The sequence below is a fragment of the Neovison vison genome, chromosome 11 (assembly GCF_020171115.1).
Source record: "Neovison vison isolate M4711 chromosome 11, ASM_NN_V1, whole genome shotgun sequence".
NCBI lineage: Eukaryota > Metazoa > Chordata > Mammalia > Carnivora > Mustelidae > Neogale > Neogale vison.
The window spans coordinates 25,898,584-25,921,071 of NC_058101.1; the positions used below are offsets into that span (position 1 = coordinate 25,898,584).

At 34.9% G+C, this 22,488-nt stretch overlaps 1 protein-coding gene across 17 annotated transcripts in view; it reads right to left on the reverse strand.

Annotated features, from left to right (window-relative positions):
• FIP1L1 (factor interacting with PAPOLA and CPSF1) overlaps positions 1-22,488 on the reverse strand; it is a 79,705-nt gene that overhangs the window by 3,246 nt on the left and 53,971 nt on the right. For 9 of the 17 annotated variants that reach the window (XM_044268147.1, XM_044268140.1, XM_044268143.1 and 6 more), the window contains 4 exons: positions 15,593-15,647; positions 14,139-14,194; positions 7,069-7,282; positions 463-600 (listed from right to left, as the gene is read on the reverse strand). In XM_044268147.1, coding sequence (XP_044124082.1) covers positions 463-600; positions 7,069-7,282; positions 14,139-14,194; positions 15,593-15,647 — 463 coding nt within the window. Of the gene's footprint in view, positions 1-462; positions 601-7,068; positions 7,283-14,138; positions 14,195-15,592; positions 15,648-17,674; positions 17,702-22,488 lie in introns of all 17 variants that reach the window. The other 8 variants (XM_044268146.1, XM_044268138.1, XM_044268141.1 and 5 more) reach the window with 1 other exon arrangement.

Below are 22,488 nucleotides of genomic sequence, written 5' to 3' on the forward strand. Positions count from 1 at the left end.
GACTTTTATACGAGATGGTATTTATATTACAGGCTCACCTTCACTGATAGTATCCTAGCTTCTCAGAGCCCCTAGACTTTATTCTGAAAAACTACTATAAATTAGAAACTGAAGCACTAAATCAGAACAGAAAGTACTTTCTAGGGTTGATTTTAGGCAAACAATAGGCATATAATCGGACTATGAGGTCCTGAATTTTCTTTGATTAAGTATTAGTATTACTGGTTCATATGCTAAATAAAGCCCTCTCCCAATAAGATAAGCAGTCCGAGTACTAACTGCGGTCTTGTTAGATTTCAAACTCTTTGTTGACCCTCTAAGGAACCAATTATTTCAACACATTATTCTTAATCTTCCAATTAGGAACACATATGCACTACTAATTATCTGGAAATGTTTTTACTTTCTGAGGGCCAATCAATTTCTCCCAGCTTCAAAGGGATTCACTATAAAAGAGCAAACCTTCGGGAGGACTTGTGTCTGGTTTCCTCTTTCTCTCTGTGTCGTCTTTCTCTGTGTCGTTCTTCTTTCTCTCGACTTGCTCTGTGGCGCTCGTAGCCTCGTTCTGCATATTCTCTGTATCTGTATCGTTCTTCGTCACTGAAATTGGAATAAAACCTCTTTATGACAATCGGACTGTTAATTCTAATGACTTCAAACTACAAGTGATGTAATCTGAGTCCAAACCAGAAGCCTAAACCTCCATATTATTATCAGCATCTTATACAGAATAGGCGCAAATAAGTATTTGTTGAATTGAGAGGAAAACAATGCCATTCCCAAATTAGTACACATCTAATACAACACATAATTACATGTTAAAGGTACAGCTTTGTTTTGTGCTTTCACAGTTACTGAGTAGAAATTTTACATAACAAATTTTTTTTTCTTTCAAGAACTGGGAGCCGTAACAGACTTAAACTTTAGTCAGCTTCATTTTCTTTCATTCCTTTTAAAATTAAAAGCATGTTTATATATCTCAGACTTCTAACCAAAATTCTTTTAGAATCTTTGTGTCGCCAAGATTTTATAAATAATAAAAATATCTGGTTCACAGCGGCTACGTAGTAGAGAGCAGATAAAGATGCTTAAGTTTTTCAATCACACGAAGAGTACATTGTGCATCCAAGAAGAGGAAGAGACATTAACAGAGGGACATCAAAGCAACTTCTACAATATCCACACGAAACGCAGGCAGAACACTACCCGCGGACTGACTTACAGTCTGACGTCCCAATTACTTATTACTACAGCTGTGTGTGTTTGTGTGTCTGGGATGGGGGATTCACATGGCTGAGAGCAGCAAGTACACACGCCCAGGCTGTATCTCCAATTTCCTGATTTTGGGTAGAATGAAGTGGTTTAACTGGGGCTGATGACTAGAGTTAGAATTTTTTTTAACCTCCCTAGACTTGTCCTCATTTTGTGTCTCCTCACTTATACTCTGCTCCCCATCTTTCTCTCAGTCTTTCAATTTTTTTTTTTTGGGGGGTTCAGCACAGAAGTCAACACTTTCTACAACCTATTATCAGTAACTCCCTTAGAATAAAAGTATTTTAGAGCACTATGTACTAAAGAGCTTTGGTTTCTAGAAATGTCTACTATAAATTAAGTCCTTAATCTGCATGACACATCCAGCTGTTAAGGCATCTGAGTAAAAGTACTCGACAAAGAATGAGGTGAAAGTACAAGCCATATAAAAGAAAAAACTTAATTATGGTCTCCTAGCAAAAGTAATGATTCAGTAGTGCTACACCTAACAACTACTGCTGACCAAGTTCTTGCCTGAAATACATTCTACATTCAATAAATTTTAAAGTATACCCATGTATATATGTGTGTGTGTGTGTGTGTGTATCTGTGTAAATACACGGTTTTCTAACCACAAATGCATACTTTTGCATTTGGACACTGGAAGCATGTCCCCTGAAATGCAGTATGCTAGGACAGGCAGCAGAGTAGATCAGGCATCACATCCTGATTCTGTTAGTGACTACATGTGTGACCTGGGGTAAACTACTTAACCTTTCTGAACCTCAGCTTTCTCATCTGTAAAACTGGCAACCATCATTTTCAAGGTTGTTGGGGAACTGGCAGTAACATTTCTAAAGTGCTTAGTACCATAGGAGGCCCTCATAAGTGGCAGCTATCATTCAGGCTCCCCAGCTTCAGTCAAGTGAAGGCTAAACTTTTTTTGGAAGCAGAACCTTTTTGTAAGGGTGACTAACTCTGTAATAACGTTTCTGAAGTAGAATTACCATGACAAATGAATATTATCGTGAATAGTATCCTTTAAAAAAAAAAGAACACGAGGCCCTCTTTGTAACAGATTTACAAATTGGATTTACCTAAAAATAACTAAGGCTATTTTATTATCTCAACTGGTCATTTGTATCTCTCTTTTCCCTCTCAACACCAATTCTTCTTAGATGTGAGGCCTTTAAGATTCCGAAGACAGCCCTATGATGATGGCCATGCGTGAAGGGTGATAAAACATTCGGCCTTGTACACAGAACACGAAGGCCCGTCCTTCCACCGCCTTCGGATCGCAGCTGCGGCACAAAGGCTTCTCTGGGCCTGGAAATCATTACAGCTCATTTCAAACACCCCACAGTGACCGGCCTTCTTTCTGGCCCACACTTAACAGCCTAAAAACCAGATGTTGAAACAGGTCTATGATTTTCAAAACAATGACCCTATAATTTGTAACACAACACATATGATATGCCATATTGCAAAAATGTCAGTCTTTAGGAAAAATGGCCCTCACTTACAGTTCACTGGGATTTCCCAGAGAACACTATTCCTGGGATAATTCCTAACAACACAGAATTCCTCTACCTTTTGCCTCCTAGGCCTTGAACTTTTAGTCAGACTTACGTAAACACTGATTCTTGATGCCCTACAGCTTAGCAATCTGGAAATCAAATATTGTTAATCATTAACACTTGTAGTTTCCATAAAAATTAAGTAGCACTTGTGTATGTGTGTGTTTGAAGCTGAAGAATCAGAGAACTTAGCTTCAAATATTCCACAAATATTATATTATTTATGAACACTAGCAAAGCATTTCATTTTAGTCTTCTTTCCTATCAAGTTTACATTCAGCACTTTGTGAACATGTATATTCCAGAAATAGCCATGCTATCTCAAATACTTCATTTGAACTACATTAGAAACGATTCAACTTTCTGAAAGTAATGCTCCTGAACAGAATCATGCACTATGTGGCTAAAGTTACCAGCACACACCCCACCACACAAACATAACACTATATGCATACACACACACTTATGTATATATCCTATCTTATTTATAATCAATAACATTTTATCAGGTGCCTTTAATGTATAAGTCACTATTAGCAGCTATAGGAAGGAAAAACATTAATAAATCCTATTGTTTCTTATGGCACTTTTTTTTTAGGTAAAGTTTCAAACTACTAACCAGTCCTAGTCACCTTGATAATAATATATGCTTAAATCGGTAATAATAGTATATGATCACTTCTGTATCCTCAGCACACAGCTCTGCACCTGGTACATAACAAGGATCAGAAAATGTCAGTTACATGAATGAATGAACTGCCACCCCCAACCCATAAGAAATAAACCACATAGAGAGTAGTAAAGATAATGAAAAGTAACAGAATTTTTAAGCTACCTAATTTCAAGACTGGAAAAAAAATATTTTAAGTAGTATCTCAACCACCTTTTCAGTTGACAGAATGGCTCTCTACCACTGTCTTCATTTCTCTATGTGTCCATTTCCTCATGTGGTAAGTTAAAATTTAGATAATCCCTACAGACCTTTTTGGATTAAGAAGTCTGTAATTGCATGATCACATCTAACAAAACAAATGCTGCCTGAATCACGTACATGCTCACATCCGGAACTGATATATTATTCATCTCATCTAGCAAAATCAGAACAGTCTAAGTACATTTCTTTATCTCATCCATTAAAAAAGCTGCTATAAAAATGTTCTGATGCATTTCATTGTACACTGTGATGGTACGAAGACTGATACGTTAGCGAGATGCCAAAATTATTGCTTTGATAGTCATACAGGTTGATTTTCAGTGATTTTAAAACCTGTCTGTCTAAACCAAGTTTTAGTCAACAACTTTCAAAACTGTTTCTTCTCTACTATATTCATCTTCCTCCCCTGCGATGTGTTAAGTCATTTTATTCACTGCATGCCAGGCGTTAACGTACAAAGTGCTAAGACTACAGAATGGGAGATGGTGGTCAATGCCCTTCAGAGGCTTGCTAAAAAACACAGGCTTTAAAGAAGATACATTACTTAGGGAGCATGTGAAGGAAATAATTCAACCTCCTTTTGGGTTCAGAAGAGCTCACAGAAGACAGACATGAGCTGGACCCTGAAGAATGGCATTTGTGAAGTAGAGAGGAGAAGAACAACATGAACAAGGAAGTATGAAATGACAAGGAATTTTCAAAAGAGCAACCATCTGAGCACAGCTAAAACATGGGGTATACTGGCTTGAGAGAGAACTGGGGTTAACGTGTAGAAAGATGTAGGCTCGGCGGGGAGCCTGCTTGGGATTCTCTCCCTCTGCCCCTCCCACTCTCTCACTTTAAAATAAATAAATAAATGTTTTTTTAAAATGTAGGAGGATGTAGTGACCTGAACTTGTGGATCATAAGAAGAATTCTGAATCATTCTCCTCTAGGCCAGCAGTACACGCCAGTACCACAGCAGTATATGAATTCTTTCCAGTAGCACAAGAAATTTTAGGGAATTAACCTCCAGATCCACAACTTCTGTATTCTTTCTTAAATCTAAACTGCTTAATGATACACCAGTACCTTCACTAATTTTATGATGATACATACTCGGGGTGTGAAAACCATCCTGGCATTAAAAATATCTAATTTAAAATATTAATGTCAGATCTATTTCATTGAAGTAATAAAGCTTTATAAGGCTTTAGGTCTTCCTATCTTACATGTTTTTCTGTCAAGGATAAACTACAGAGTAAGAAACAGGAGTATTCGGTATTCTGGGATGTTCTAACTTCAGATATTATAAGTAGCGTAACAATTCTCCTTGACCTAGTTCAAACAAACAAACCAAAAAAACCTACACAAGTCCCTTTGAAGGAAAGCAAATCAAAGTGTTAAGTATTTACACTTTGTTCATATTCATATACATGAACAGAAAGATAAAGTCAGACTTCTCTGATAAAAATGAAATGTGAGGTAGCTGTCAGGCTCGACAAGAGCTGTCTCTTACCAACTAAGTTATATGGTAGCTATTTTCCATAAATGGAATGGGGAAAAACTGCAATTCATGATAATACGTAATACATAAAAAGATGTTTCATATTTTAAGGACTTTTTGCAAAGATATATTAAAAGGAACAATCCTTTCTGAGCATATTCAGTTAAATAAAATGCATCTAAAAGAACAGTAACAAGTTAGAAGTCTTTAGACAAGTCTTGGTAAAGCCCTTCTGGTGTTCTTCCATGGAACTGAGAAAACTAGATTTTAAGTCCTGAAGGTAGTGGGTTGAACTGTATGCCCCTAAGGAAGATCTGCTCAAGCCCTAACCCCCACATCTGTGACTGTGACTTCGTTGTGGACACAGGGTCTCCGCAGCTATAGCTACAAGGAGGTCAGACTGGATTTGGCTGAACCCTAGTCTAATGACCGGAGTCCCTCTAAACTGAGGGAAATTTGGACACGGACACAGAGGGAAGATGCAGTATGAAGACAGACACAGACAGGGGTGATGCATCTATGAATCAAGCAACACCAAGGGCTGCTAACCACCATGAGAAGCTACGAGAAGGGCATGGAAAAGACTACCTGCCAGAGCCGAGGAGACGGAACCGCGGAGAGGAAATGCCTGCGGCTCCAGGCTGCCAGTGTGTGGTGCTTGCTTACCGCGGCCCTAGGAAGCAGTCACGCCGAGTAATAAATACTTATATAAAGCAGGTTTCCAATTCTCCGCTTTCAAAAAAAGTTGAGTCATGGCTGACAGGGCTGTTAACTATGTAATTCTAGCATATCCCTGAATCTAAAGGTATTCAAATAATTAAATGACAGAGCCACAGCAAAATTCCATCAAACTTCATTGAAGTATTGTATGTGAACAAGGTTTCTCAGTGTTTACATACTATATACTTTTTTGGAAGAAATGTAATTAATGGCAAAGTCTGTTTTTTCCTAACAATAGTAATATTCACTAATGGACACATAAATTAATTGGGGAAGGTGGAAGGTCCTTCATAACATTAAGGGATATAGTTCCACTAAATCATTTTCAGAAGTTGCATTATCTTCATATGTAAAAATAAGTAATAATTAAAATCAGCGGAAAAAATTTAAAATACTTCATCTTACATTCATAAGTTTTTTTAGACATTTAAACTTACTACAGGTATGCTGCAGGAAAGATGGATAGAATGAGCAACTAAAAAAAAATACTGTTCTTATTTAAGAACAAAAATACTTACAGTAGAAAAAATGTAAGGGAAATGGCTCAGAAATAATTCAAGCACAGAGAAATGTAAAATTTCTGACTGTTAAAAGAGAGCCTGTTATATGCATTTTTAAAAGAATGGATGATGATGTTTAGTAAGTCACTATAATGTTCTTAATCTACTGCATATGTTTAAAAGAGTGATGATTTTATTTTAAAACTGTAATGTTTATAATAAATGGGAAATTATATCTCCATTGCCAACTTATTGAACTTAAGATGAAAAATTTCAGATGGAAAGATAAAAATATTTTCAAATTCTTTTAAGGAAGAAATAAACAAATTGAAGACTGTTGCTTTACATGATGGAAAGCCTCTATCAGTTAAATAAATAAGCCTTGACACTTTTAAAATGGTTATCTCCTGAGATTTTATTCAGGACGGTATTATCTCAGTAAAATTTTTTGAAAAAAATTAAAAAATTAAATGGTTATCTCCTAGGAACTACTCTTAGAAGAATCCTTCCCCACCTCAACTGGATCTTCCAACCTTGCACCAAATATAAACTCTCTGCACATGAAACACAGGTGCACAAATTCCCACACACTGAACAAACCTGTTAAAAACACTTGGTGTAGGACTGTGATCACGCTCCCGCTCTCTCTCTCTGGTGCGTTCTCTTTCTCTGTCCCGATCACGGTCTCGTTCCCGGTCTCTGTCTCGGTCTCTATCTCGATCTTTCTCTCTTCTTGAATAATAGTCCCACTGCTTGCTGGTATCCACAAGACTAGGCCATGAAGGAGCAGAACCAGGAAGGTGGGGAAAGGCAACTAAAGAAAACAACAATTAAAAACAAAAGTTATGGCACTTAAAAAAAAAGGAAAAAAAACCCTACTGAAAAGGACAAAACTCTCATCATTATTGCTTCATTAGATTATAACAGAAACCAGTTTTATAAATAGAAAAGATAAGTAACATATGGTGAATACCCACAGTCTGGGGTAATATCCAGAAACAAACCTTAAAAACCAAATATATACTCTTCATTTGTCAAGATGAGCAGGAACCAGAATTAGATACACCACACATTTTCCAACCAAAAACATAAACCAGACATCTTCAAAGTGTTGAGAGTAAGTAATGGCCAACCTAGAAATGTGTCCTCAACAAAATTAAATCTCAAGAGCAAGAATAAAGAGCATTTTTAATAGACTTGACTGAAAGAACTTCTATGAGATATACCTAATACATTCCAAGAGTAATCATTAAAATAACAGACACAGAATGTACCATTTCAAAACAATATAAGGAAAAACAGAATTTTAAAAATCACCTAAAAAAACTCAGTTCAAAAAAAGACTTGGAAAAGGTAAGGGTTAGAGGGGACAAGTTTGATTAGTTCAATAAGCACAGTAATTCAAGAGACTGAATTCACCAGTTAAATAATAGAGTTTGTTGATTCATACTTTTAAGAAATGTAAACAACAAAATAACCCTCTAACTATATTCTAAGTATAAGAGACATATAAACACACAAAATGGCTGAAAGTAAAAGGAAGTTCGGAGGAACAGAAAACACCAATTCTCCCCATCTCCATAGAAGCAGCTTGACTGATGACAAAACAGACCCACACTGAAAGGCTATGTGGGACAAAAGGGCTGAGGACAGGGAATGGAAGATGCAACTCACCAAGCAGATAGAACAAATGAAACTTCCAGGCTTTAATTTTTAGAGAGTAAAAACTAACATGAATACAGATAAAAACAGAAAAATCTACCATAATCATGGAAGATTAATATACTCTCAACTATTGTTGCCACTTGAAGCAAACAAACAAAAAAAAAACCCACTACAGATATAGAAGATTTGAGCAAAACACTTTCAACAGGGTTGATTTAATGGACATAACATAGAACACTGCCCATAACAGTTAAATAATAATCACTCTTCTCAAGCACGTATGAAACACAAAAATATATTACATACTTTTATACAATAAGTAAAATAGGCACCAAATCTCCATACGTTTCAAATTAAAGACACATTTCTGAAAACTCGGGGGCCAAAAAATAATAAGTTTTAAATCATTTAGGAATAAACATAAAAATATAACATATCAAAAGGGTAGAGATGCAATCTGTTCTGGAGAGAAATTTAATCTTAAAAACACTACATTAGAAAAGATGGAAAATTAGTGAGCTAAAGCTTTCAAAACTTAACCTGGGCACAAACAGAATAATCCAACAGAAAGGAGATAATGAAGATAAAAGTAGAAGTAAACAGAAAAGAAACATACAATAAGAAAAAGTTGAAAGGTGGTTTTTAAAGATTAGACAAATAAAGCATAACAATATTCTGACAAGATTAAGAAAAAAAAGAGGCCACATAAATAATCAGAACCAAAAGGAAACCCTACCTACAGATATTGCGGAGATAAAAGAATACAGATAATATACTTTATACCAATGCTTTTAAAAACTTGGCTGAAACCAACTAATTCCAATAATCAGTAACTTACCAAGAAGTGATTCACGAATGAAAAGAAATCTTGACTACTCCCCTATGAAAGACATTCATCAGTAATTTAAACCTTCCCCAAAGACTAGATGCTCTTTACAGGTGAGTTTTGCTAATTTATAATGTATAGACCATTCTAATATTATATGAACTTCAAAGAATAGAAAAAAAAATTTTTCCCTAACTTATCCCACTTGGCTTATATAACATTAATACCAAAACCAGTAAATGTGCCACATTCACAGATTAGAGAAGAAAAACAGTATGATTATCTCAGAAAGCATTTGATAAAAGTCAATATCCATTCACAGTTTAAAAGCTCTTGGAAATTTTCCTTGATCTAGAACTTTCCCTGATCTAGAACTCGACCAATAACCAAACAGTAAAAGCCTAGTAATAAAATGTAAAAGGATTTTCTTTAGAAAAAAAAAAGGAGTTTTTTGATTAGCATATATACTCTATGTATAAATAAAACAAAAACTAATCCTAATTCTAAATACAAGTAAATACAAACAGAACAGGAAGTTCAAATGAATATATCACCTAAAACAGCAACAAAAACATTAGGTATGAATGACTAAATCTAAGCAAAGATATGCAAGAAATGCTTGGAGATAATTACAGTACTTAACTGAAATATATTAAAGAACATTTCCATAACTGAAGAGAGTCCCTGTTCATAGATGGACTCAATACTGTAAGATATGGTTTCCATATGAACTGATCTAAGCATCAAAGCCATTCCAATATGATTTAGTTAGAGCAAGGACTCTGGAGCCAGGCTGAATGGTTTCAACGCCTCATTCTGCCACTTACTGTGTGATATTGGGAAAACTACTGAATTTGGCCATTCTTCAGCTACTCACGGAATAAGAACAGTATGCCTACTTTATAAGGACTATATGAGTTAATATATGAGTTAATAGCGTTTTGTCTAAAGTAAGCAAATATAAATGTAAGTTATTAATCAAAATTCCAATACAGTTTTTCATGGAACTTCCAAAGTTGATTTTAGAATGGGTATGTAAGAGCAATGGCCCAAGAATACTTCTGAAGCTAAACAGATAGATTTTGCTGAACAAGATAACAGATTATAAAATTGATAATTAAAATCGTGTTGCATTATTTCGTACAGTTAAACTTCAACAAATAATAGTAATAGTAATAGTAATAATAAATAATAGTGTAGGAAACCAAGAGTCAGACTCAGGCATACTCAGAAGCCTGTTCATAAATGGCCAGGACATTGTAGATCCCTCAGAAAGGACAGACTATTCAACAGATGATACTGCAACAATTATATCTTTACTTCATAACACAGGCAAAGATGAATTCCAGATGGCTTAACACATGAAAAACAATATTTGAAAACATTTTGGGGGGAAAAAACTTGAGATGGATAAAGTCATAGTCAAATACGAACCCAATTAAAATGTAGTATGACTTTACGTGGCTGATGAAGTACAAGAAAAAAATGGTATTTTAAATTTATTTGCCCTAGGGATCTTCTCCTTTCCAGGGCTCAAGTGTTAGAATTGTCTCTGTAGTATACAGTAGTTACATAGTTACATAATCACAATAACATAAACATAAAAATTGTTTAGCTTTTAGAATAAAAAAGTTATCAGGGCACAGATAATTTTGGTTACAGGACAGATAAAAACTTTTTTTTCTTTAGAGATTTTACTTATTTATGGGAGGGTGAAGGAGGGAGCAAGGGGAGGAGCAGAGTGAGAGGGACAAGCAGACTCGGTGCTAAGCGCAAAGACTGACATGGGGATCATTCTCAGGGCCCTGAGATCAAGACCCACGTGGAAACCAAGAGTCAGATCTTAACAAACTGAGTCACCCAGGTGCCCCAAATATAAATGTTTCTAAGCAGAAGTATGGCTGACCAAAGCTGGTCAGCTTAGAGGTGAAGGCTTAGAAATTTGCACCGTAATGGTAATAGATACTGACAGTGAAGGCTTAGAAATTTGCACAGTAATAGATACTGACAGTACATGAAACCAAGGGCATGTATATTAAAAAAAAAAAAAAAAAAAAAAAAGGGAGGAACAAAAATAGTGATATAAAATCACTGCTAGGGGAAAAGAGAGGGGGTAGTGATGGTAAGCATGCCAAATACACAGCTATCAGAAGAGGAGGATAAAAGATGGCAACCATAAATCAAGAAACAGGGTGACAAGCTTATGGAAGAATGCCAATGCAGACCATAAGAAGAACTAAAAGCCATCATACATGCTTTTCTCTTCAGTTCTTCAATAATTCTACAATGATTACTTTTTAACTAGGTCTCATTTTATAAGCACAATCTTAATATGCACATCAAGAAAAATCAGTATTTCCATCTATAATTACGTCATAGTGTTTGAGGATACATTTCAAAATTCTTAAATTAACAAAGGTAAAACAGAATTATTAACAAAGAGGAAGCTGTATCTATAACCTTTTTTTCTTCAAAAAAAATCTTTTAAAAGATTTTATTTATTTATTTGATGGAGAGAGCAAGAGCTCATCCATATATAAGCAGGAGGAATGGCAGAGGGAGAAGCAGATGCTTAACTGACTTAGCTACCCAGGCATCCCCCAAATTTTTAAAAATTGAATTCAATTTTTTTAACTGAAATATATTTGACACATAATATTGTGAAAATTTAAAGTGTGCAACATGTTTACTTGTTCATTTGTAAACAATTAATAATTATTAGAATTATATTATTATAATACAATTGTCATTATAATGATAGTTAGCACCTCTATCAAGTCATATAATTATTACTTCTTTTTTGTGGTGGGAATAATTAACTTCAATTATTCAAGATACGTTAAAAAAATCATATAAGCAGGTGTCATGGTACTTAAATATTCCCTATATATGGTAGAAATTGTATTGACCTAATTTTTTTTCAGTGCAGAAGAATTACTTTTTATTTAAATTCAATTAATTAACATATAATGCATTATCAGTTTCAGAGGCAGAGGTGATTCCTCAGTCTTCTATAGTAGGCAGTGCTCATTATATCACATGCCCTCCTTAATGTCCATCATTCCACAGTTTTGTTTGATTAGGATGAAGAAAATTCCTAACTTTCTTCTCATTAATTCTTGCAATATGCTTTATAATTGTTATTACTAAAGAATTCCTTCATTTAAAAAAAATGTTTCTCTCTGAGAGAGTTGGGGTTGGTAAAGAGTGAGCAGAAAACACTGATTAAAATTTACTTTGAGAAAAGAATGCTTAATTAATATTTTTAAAAAATAAAATCTTCCCCAAGGAAACTGTAGGTAATCTCAAAAACGAAGTCTTATTCTTTCTGATAGGGGCTATTTGTTCATGTGTATTCAAACAAATACAGAAGAAATCTCATGACAAATAACAAGTGAAAGAAGTGAAAGAAGAAAATAACAAGTGACATAAAAAAGGTAAAAATAAAATTTTAAATAATTTAACAATGCTTACTTACATATTACATTTTACTGTGCTGAGCACTTTAGGCTCAAACTTTATTTTACAGAGAGGGAAAATGATTTAGGTTAACTTATCCCAAGTTGCTAGGATAATACAGACCCAGGACTCACCCCCAGGTAACGGGCAGGGCCTATGCTACACTGCCTCAGAGTGCAGAAAAGGAAGAGAACTTGGAGCTTGTTGGAGATGGGGAGGTATAATCACAAAAATAACAGCTAATATTTGGGTGTTTATTAAATGGCAGGTCTAAGGTGTTTTAATGTAGTCTCACTGAACCTCAACTTTGTGAGGAAGAATTATGCTACTGAAGACCTATGAAAGTGACATAAATAATGAGAAGGAAAAGCAAGTTTCCAACCCAAGGAGCAAGACTTTCTGGAAGCCCAGCAATAATGAATAAACAACCAACCAACCAAATAATAAAAGATTGTTATAATCATTGAAATAAGTCAACCGACCACCTTTTGATGTAAATGAATGGCATATATGTAGTTGGAATAAGGCAGGTCTGAGGGACAGTACCACACCCCAAGAGAGATGCCTAGAAGGAAAATGGAAGGATACAACTGGTACTTGAGCTGCCACCAAGATTTAGAACTCCTGGTGCGTAAACGCCTTTGGAGTCATTCGGTGTTCTCCATCCCCAGTGGTACTACCTGAATATAAGACACCATCATTTCTTCCTCTGGATTATTCCAACAGCTTCTTGCTCTCCAACTAAATCAAGCATTTATGCGTCCTATCTTGCTACCCACCCTACAAATCCATAATTTCCTCACAGTAAGCAGCCAGAATGGATTTTTTTCAACTGTAAGTCTAGCAATTTCACAGCTCAGCATTGAACTAAATGGCTCCTCACAGCCCTCTGAATAAGGTTGAAAATCTAAATAGATGGCCCCAACACCCTGCATAATCTCCTGTGTCATCTCAAAGCATTCATCATGCAACTCTACACTCCAGTCAAACCACATTTCCTTCAGTTCATAAAACCTACCAGGTTCTCTCTCACCCCTGTGTCTCGGGACATGATCTGAACCTCAAATCACATCATCTACCTCTTCACTCCTTCTGGAGTGGGAGACCCCTCCACTATGCTCCCATGACACCTTCTCCTGCCACGTCACTGGCTATTCCTCACTGGTCTATAAATTTGGTAAGGGCAAACTTAGGTTTAGTTTACAGTACTCCTAAAACCTAGTACAATGCATAGCATTTTTTAAAATGAATAAATGATCAAGAGATCTAACCAGAAAGTGGTAACAGAAGCCCTTAGAATGGATTATGTTGTAAAGAGTGAACAGGAAAGAGGACCTGGCCAAATGATCTACAAACAAAATAAAACAAAACAGCGAGGGCAAAAGAGGAGGACAATGTTAGCTGGATGCCATGACTCAAGAAACAAAAAAGATTCTGAACAAAGACTAAGTTTGCTGACAAATCTTAAATCCTTTTAGGAAAAGGCAAGGTAAAACTATCCCTGCTGTACCATCATTTCTTAAGTTTTAGAAGTACAGTTGATAAAAAATAAAAATTTATTCTGTTAAGTAACCTGGAATGTAAGACCTAGTTATTCCATTAGTATTTTTAATTGCTCCATGAGATAGTATTTTAAAAGATGGAAGTATGTTTTCATTGCTTTTAAAAATATTGAAGTACTGGTTCAAATTGAATCTGGGCAACTAAAGATAATACTTACCATTGCCATATGGAAAAGCACGTGCAGAACGACTATCATAACCAGAGGAATGTCCACTGTTGAAGAAAAATATATTTTTATGTGTTGTAAGTTCCAAATTTTAACAGTTTGGTACAAATGCAAAACATCAAGGCAGAATTATGACTTTTACTTAACCATCATATAATGATAAAACTTAATTGTGTAATTTTATTTTTTAATAAAAAACAGGCTTTTAACCTCAAAACATATTAAACCTAATACCCACTTATAAAGAAAAACATAGCTTGATAGTACTATTTAATGTGAATAATCCAATCAATTCAGCTTGATTCCCAAGATAACAGAAACTTTGAGGCTAATAGAGTACTTGAGATTTCACCAAGTTAGTCTTAAAAAATGATTTTAATAATTCAGAAATTCAGCCCCACTGACAGGATAAACAAATAATACTTTTTAACATTCTGATTGAGAAAAATATATATTTAACAAAGACCTAATAAAATTAAATCCTTATATTCTCACAATTAAAACTGTTGTGAGTTGTATCTTTCCTTTTTGAAAATTCTGCATGGTTTGATCCCATTGATATAATGTTCTCACAACTCTTCTATTAATATAATTTGGATCACTTTCTCAGAAATACATTATTTTCATAAAAGTTCACTTGTTACTTAAAAGGAAACAGTACTGGCTCCCATTTTTTTTTTTTTTTAGTGAATTCCATTTGCCAAGAATTGTGCTGATGTGTTATATTCACCAGCTGTTTTAATCTTCACAACTTTATTAACCCCATCTGGTAAAAGGAAACTGAGTCTCAAAGAGTAGTTATGAACCTTCCCTAGCAATACAAAGCTAGGGAATTCTGAAGCCAAAATTTGAGCCAAATCTGAGCCAAAGCCCTATGTTGTTAAACACTATACTGCCGTCTATGAGGTAAATACTCCTTAGTATAGCATTACAACTAATATAAACCAAAAATGCGGGGTATAAAAAAGAAGGTTACTGCCACGCAGAATGGATCCAAGCTTCCTTTGTGGAAGTTAAGTTACATAGAGCAGGGCCATAAGGAGTAAGGCACCTTTATTATGGTTCCTGATTATAACTGTCCCTCCTTAATCCTAAAACAGACCTTATTATTCATGATTACCAGTCATCTCTTTGGGTATCCCTCAAAAATTACTATAGCCAAGTTTTTACCAATCTAGAGGCTTCTTTAATCAGGGTGTCAAATCAAAGCAAGATATTTCAAAATACCGTCATTTGTTTTCTCTATCCTGTTTTGTTACCGAACTTTTAAGTTCAACATCTTATAGAAAAGTAACTACCATAGATCTAGACTCATGACTAAAAAGACAGGTATTACTTAATGTTTACAAAATTAAATCTTTGAAAATACTACCAAGATATGTATTTGGCTTTTCTGGCAAAAGTCTACCAATGATAAAAGTTCTACCCTATTCATACTGATTTACCTTTCTATTGTTGGTATAAGAGATGGAGGTGGAGCGCCTGGTGGAGGAGGAAAACCTGAAACATTCAATCATAAGATAAAAAAAAGTTAACAGAATGTACTTTTAATGTCAAGTGTAAAACAAAGTTGCTGCGTATCACTAAATTTCTCTGGGGACATAATGTGCTTCTCTAGGTTATAATGGACAGAAAAAAATGGAGCTTAAACTTAATAATAGATTTTCTGAGCAATAAAACTTTAAATGAACAATCTGGTCTAACACACAGAGCACAAACTAGGAGTCAGGACACCCGGTCTTATTTTCAGCACCACACACAGCCCATTTTGTCAGTATGAGAAAGTTAATCTCAATGCCTTACCTTATCCATATACAAAACGGTAGTAGTATTGCCAACAGATATGTTATACTTGAAATACTTTTGAAGAAAAGCAAATAAAATAGCATTTACCTCTTTCAAAAAATATTTTGTGTTTTAGATATGTAGAAATTTCCTTACGATATATAATTATAAATAAAATCTTACCAGTAAATATATAAATGCTTAAGGCTGAGAATATCCCTCATAAAATACGTTTTAAATAGCACAACCCTAAAGAACTATTTTACAAAGAAGGGCATATAATATAGTTTTTGTTAGTTTCGAGAAAATAATTTGCACCTTTATATCATGAAGTCTGTATTCTCAATAATTCATAATACCTAAATGAAAGAACACAGAATATGGCTAAAAGGGACCTTAACAGTTTATCTACTCTGCACTTTCAAATTCAGATAGGCAATAAAGCTTCCCAACATAAGACTTTAAGATTCAACTTAAAAAACTTAGGATACCAATTCCTTCCCAAGTTTTAACAACCCTCACTATTAGGAAATGAATTAAATTCTGGAATTTAGATCTCTCACACTACAATTCATAGACTGTCCTCAATGAGAACCAGAAGCAATCCATTATCATATTCTCTATCACCCTCTGCATACTTGAAAACACTTCCACTAGCCTCCTTCTTTAGGATTCTATGTACAAATGAATCCCAGTTCTCTAAACCCTTCTCAAAGTCCATTTAAATCACTTTTTGGAGCTGCTACAAGTTGTTTCAAATTCACCATGCTTATCTTCACTATACCCAATTTCAAGATCTGTAACTCCTCTATTAAGCATCTCAGAAGTATGAAGTTAAGCAATGACCACAATCCTGTCTTAAACAGCTTTTCAACCACATTTCCTTTTAAACTAGACAGACCAATGGTTCTTTTATGACTTGCCCTGATAAGCCTTTTTCAGCCACACTGATACACAATCAGCGACTCACTATTCCACAACTAAATATGTATACTGTCCCATGCTACCTAAACTCCCCTATTTCTCTTTATCAAGGCCATTTCTGAATTCAGACAAACCCTTCCAAGCATGGTCAACTCTCCTTTTCTTTATATTCTTTGGCTCTGGATACTGAATTCAATAACAAATACACTTGCTATCATAATTGCATCACACTCTAAAAACACTGAAGAAACACTGAAAAAGTGGGAAAAACCACCCTTGGTCCCACATAAACTACTGACCACACCATTACAACAATCAGCAATTTCACCACTCTAAGAACCACCATCTGACTGACCAGTTGTCTATCTATCTAATTGTACGGTTCAGAATGTATTTTCTCAAAATACTGAGTTTTGCCAGCAGGGTTAAAAAAAAAATCAGAAACCATGATAAAGTCATGATAAATGATCTTTCTCTTCTTTTGCAGTTGCTTTATCATATAAAAAAATTCACTGGTCTGAAAAAAACTTTTTCATAAAAGTCTTATTTTATATTCCATACTGTTTTCTTGAACAAATTGATACAGTGAGAATTTTCTCAGAATCGCTGTTTCTACAGAAATGGGTAAGACAGGTATAAGAAAACTAAGTATCTTAATCAAAACTGGAATGAAGCAAAGGCAGAGCTGAAAATAGGACCTTGAAACCCCAATAGCCTATTCCATAGTCTAACCATATCGACACTGTCCCTCCTGTAACTCTAAGCTTGAAATTTCATGTTTATTAACAATGATGGAGAAAACATGAAAAAAGTTTTACCTGGAGGTGGTACAGTTATTGGAATACCTAAAAAACAAGTGATGAAATTTAATATAGTAATTGGATTTTATAACCTGTTATGTATTTATGCCATCACCAAAAAAATAAAAATAAAAAAAAAAACCAAAAACCAAAAACCTTTGAAAATAAAACCCCTCGCCTCATTTTCCTCGCTTATTCACTCAAAAGAAGCATTCTGTTTTCTTGCAGAGGACTAACAATTCCAGTATAACATCCGACTTCCTGATGAAAACCCAGTCTAACAACTTGGTAACAAGATTTCCCCTACTAGGTATAATCACAAACAAAGTTAGACATCAGTTGAAAAAGCACACTTGTGCATTTTTAGTGCACAAATATCGAACTCCATGAAATTAACACTAAGTCTGATAATCAACATCTGATCTTATTTAATATTTTAATCAAGAAATTATCAATGGGATCTTCATACTGAAGGTAATACAAGGTAACTCTGAAGATGATGACTTTTCACTTTAGTAACTAAATTTTGTTGGATGTTCAAATGCTGATTTGGGTCATTTTACTATTGTTGACAGGACTAGAGGAAAGGCTATTATTTGCTCTGATTTGTGTGAGTAGAAAAGGGGGATATAGCCAATTCATATATATATATATATATATATATATATACACACCCCCAGGGCACATTAAATGTGGACAATTTATTTATAGGAGTCAGTAAATACTAATTTGAGTGACTCTCATTCATTTGCACACATTATAAACTTTAAGAAATATACTATGTATAAATAACATTCTCAATTTACATTGGTCAAATGTGCCCTTAAATCCTAATGTAAAAGTTATGTGACATACAAATTCTACTTTTTGTTTGAAGAAAAATGACATTTCTAAGTAGGAAAATAGAAAAAAAGTTTTTTCATGAAAAATTTTATACCATAACTTCAACGTAGAATTTTTTACTGATCCTATCTTAAAAACTGCATCAAAATTAGTCCAAAAGAGGGGAAAAAAGTCAAATTCATTAATTAAATGCAGGGGAAAAAATAAGGAAAACAATTACTTTCAAATGTTTTGTCAAAGGAAACATCTGTTAATAATCTGGAATTTTCCTGTGCATGTTTTACCAGAATAAGAGGTTTATATAAAAAAAAAATCTTAAGGCAGCCAGTGGCTTTAAAATGGAAAATGAAACACCTGATTTAACCACCCACCCATACAATAAAAGGATATGCTAAACTTACAATACCAACAATACTGAAAACGGTATGTAAAAGACATGTAAAGCCATTATTTTTCAAAAATCATTAGACCTCCAAATGTCTACTAACTCAATCTATACTTAATGGCAATTATCCTCCATCCTGAAGTTACCTTGCTGCTTCCTAAATTACTGACCTAAAAGAATCCAGCAAACAATATAAGCTACCAAGCATCCCAGACACCATACTAAATGGGAAAAGAAAGGCAGAACATATTGAACTTTCTTAATATCTACTATTAAGCAATTTTCTTTAAAACAGTATAAAGTCTTTTAGAGCACTGTTTAACTTCACTATGTGACCTAGTTTTTAAAATACATTTTTGTTTGTTTTTTATATGTATAGTAGTCCCTTCTTAGTCATGCTTTCCACAGTTTCAGTTATCTGCAATCAACCACATTCTGGAAGCAGGTGATCCTCCTTCTGATGTACTGCCAGGTCAATAGTAGCCTAATGCTATGTATGTCACAGTGCCTATGCCATTCACCTCATTTCATCTCAGGACATAGGCATTTTATAAACTCATGCCATCATAAGAAAGCTGAGCACAGTACAACTGAGATATTTTCAGAGAGAGGAGAGATCACATTCAAAAAACTTTTATCACAGTATATTGTTATAATTGTTCTATTTTATTATTATTGTTAATCCCTTACTGTGTCGAATTTATAAATTAAGTTTTATCATAGGTTATGTATGAAGAGGAAAAAAACATAGCATATATAAGGTTCAATGCTATCTACCATTTCAGGTACTCACTGGGGGTCCTGGGACATAGAGCTTGCAGATAAAGGTGGTGGGGGGGGGATCTACAGTATAAAGTAACTGTATGAAATTCAGCAAATCACTCTATAATCCTAATAAACTACTTAAATGAACACGTGAGCAACATATATCACTCTAACTAAAATGCACTACAGCTCACTAAAATGTGACTTCATGCAAAATAACTTAAGAAATTACTAGTCAGGCCTCTCAAAATTTAGTCTTCAAAAACCTATAATCTGTCAAATTTTCAGAAAACAAAGATAAAAAGACTTATAACCAAATTATTAAATATGCCCTGAAGGTTGTTAAAATTAGTCTGCTTTTAATTTTAATCTCACTACAACAGTATTATAGGACAGGTTTTTAAAAAATCAACTGGAAAGAATTCATAAAAAGAAAATTCGTGCTATATGTAAAGATGTCATTCTAGTCTATCTACTCATCACAAGGTTAGCGTGAGAACTAAAAAAAGCCCTTCTTGTGAGGGCTGTATTTCATCTAAGATATTTCAATGCAAATCTTTATTAGTAAATGTTCACTGAACAAGAGCCACGAAGTTGACGAAAACACAATACAAATCAATTCTTTAGTATTATCAGATGTACTTTCAAAATGCAATACGGAAGTTTAGTATGTGACAGTGTTGGTTCAATGTAATTCTTATTCAAAACTCACAATTTAGTATTTGATTTTTGTTAGCAAAAGAAAAACAACACAAGGAAAAAGAAAATTGGTCTCAAAAATTCCTGTCCTCACTCTCAACACTCCCACCTTTCTGAGCAAAACACGTGCTGCCTAACCAACAGGCTGAAATGACACGAGGGAAGTACTGTGTTTCACTGTTCCTTTATCTGTAAAAGGAGTAGGACAAAAATGTTGATTTCCCTGGAAAGCTTTGCATAACAGTAATAAGAGTAAGATTTCTAGTACTGTAGGCCAAAGCTTTTTAAGATTCAAGTTCTAACAGGACTGGATAGATTATTGGTTTTGAAACTTTACTGACCATCAGAAGCACCTGGAGTTGGTTAAAACACAGACTGCTGGGTCTGCTGAATTTCTGATTCAGTAGGTCTGGAATGGGGTCCGAGAATCTGCATTCCTAACAAGGAGATGCAGATGGAGAAGCAGCGACCATACTTCAAGAATCAATAAATCACATCCTAAACCTCTCTACAGATTGCACTGCTTAACAGCTCAATATTCAATACACATAAATTCCATTTCAAATTTTCATGAAACGAACAAAGCATGTGACACCCTTAAGTAAAATAATTGAGCTATATGATAGCCTATGCTAACTATCTGGAATCCTCGAAAGAATCAGATTGACTTTTTCCAGTAATGCACACTCTTCAGGGAAAAGCATGTGGTGCTGGTGGTGGGGGGGGGACCTGAAATTCTATTTGGGAACTAAAGGAACTGAAGCAAAGAAATAGAAAAGCAGCAGCCCTGTGATATTTTTGTTCTTGTTTTTATTTTAAAGATTTTATTTATTTTACAGACGGAGATTACAAGTAGACAGAGAGGCAGGCAGAGAGAGGAAGCGAAGCAGGCTCCCTGCTGAGCAGAGAGCCCCGACACAGGGCTCGATCCCAGGACCCCGAGATCATGACCTGAGCCGAAGGCAGAGACTTTAACCCACTGAGCCACCCAGGCGCCCCATACTTTTTGAAAGGTATTTAACTATATTTTTAAAATGTGCACAAATTAATAGAGGCTCTGCAGTCAACAACAACAACAAATAAAAATTGTGTATAAACTCATTCTCAATGCAGCCCATCATTGTTTTTCTAAGGCAGAAAAGAGTTTATATATGCTAGGGTAGCCTCTGATACAGCCTTTAAGGATCCCTGATAGCAGACATTTATGCTTTTTTTTCCCCAAAGATTTTACTCATTTATTTGACAGGGAGAGACATAGTGAGAGAGGGAACACAAGCAGGGGGAGTGGGGGGGGGGAAGCAGGCTTCCTGCCAAGCAGGGATCCTGATCTGGGGCTCGATCCCAGGACCCTGGGATCATGACCTGAGCGGAAGGCAGACGCTTAATGACTGAGCCAACCAGGTGCCCCTATTTATGCCTTTTTATACCTTTGGTATTTATACCCTCCCCCTGAGTATGGGCTGCATATAAAGACTTATTTCTAACAAACAAAATCCAGCAAAATGATGGGATGTCACTTCTGTGACTAGACTAGACAAAAGACGGTGACTTCTATTTTGCTGGAATCCTCTACAGTTTTCTTGGCATGCATGCTTTCCTGAAGCAAGCTGCCATGTAGGAGAGAAGTGAATCCTGATTGTAACAAAGAGGTGAATAATCTTGAAAAAGAGTATTTCCTCAGTGAGGCCTTTGAGATGACCATCCCAAAGTCTGTGGCAGACTGAAGTAGAGGACACAGCTAAGCCTTCCCCACATTCCTAACTCACGAAAACTGTTCAATAAATATATCTTGTTTTAAGTCACTACGTTCTGGAGTGATTTGTTACTCCGCAACAACTAACAAATATGTGTTAATAACTACCTATCATTTCTTTATTAAGTTCAAGTGAAAGAAAACATGGCAGAATTATGCAAATTATGCTTCCAATTTCTCACTGGTAACCTAAATTTCATCAGCACATTTATTATGTCACAAATCTAAGCTTGCTCATTTTAATCCTAACTGATTTCTACTTCTAAGTCAAGCCTGTAAGTAAATTCTGCACAAAGAAATTGAGTACATAGAGTCAAGGTTTATAAAAATCTTTAAATATTACCTTCCAGTGCTCGCTTTGGCAGCACATATACTAAATATTACCTT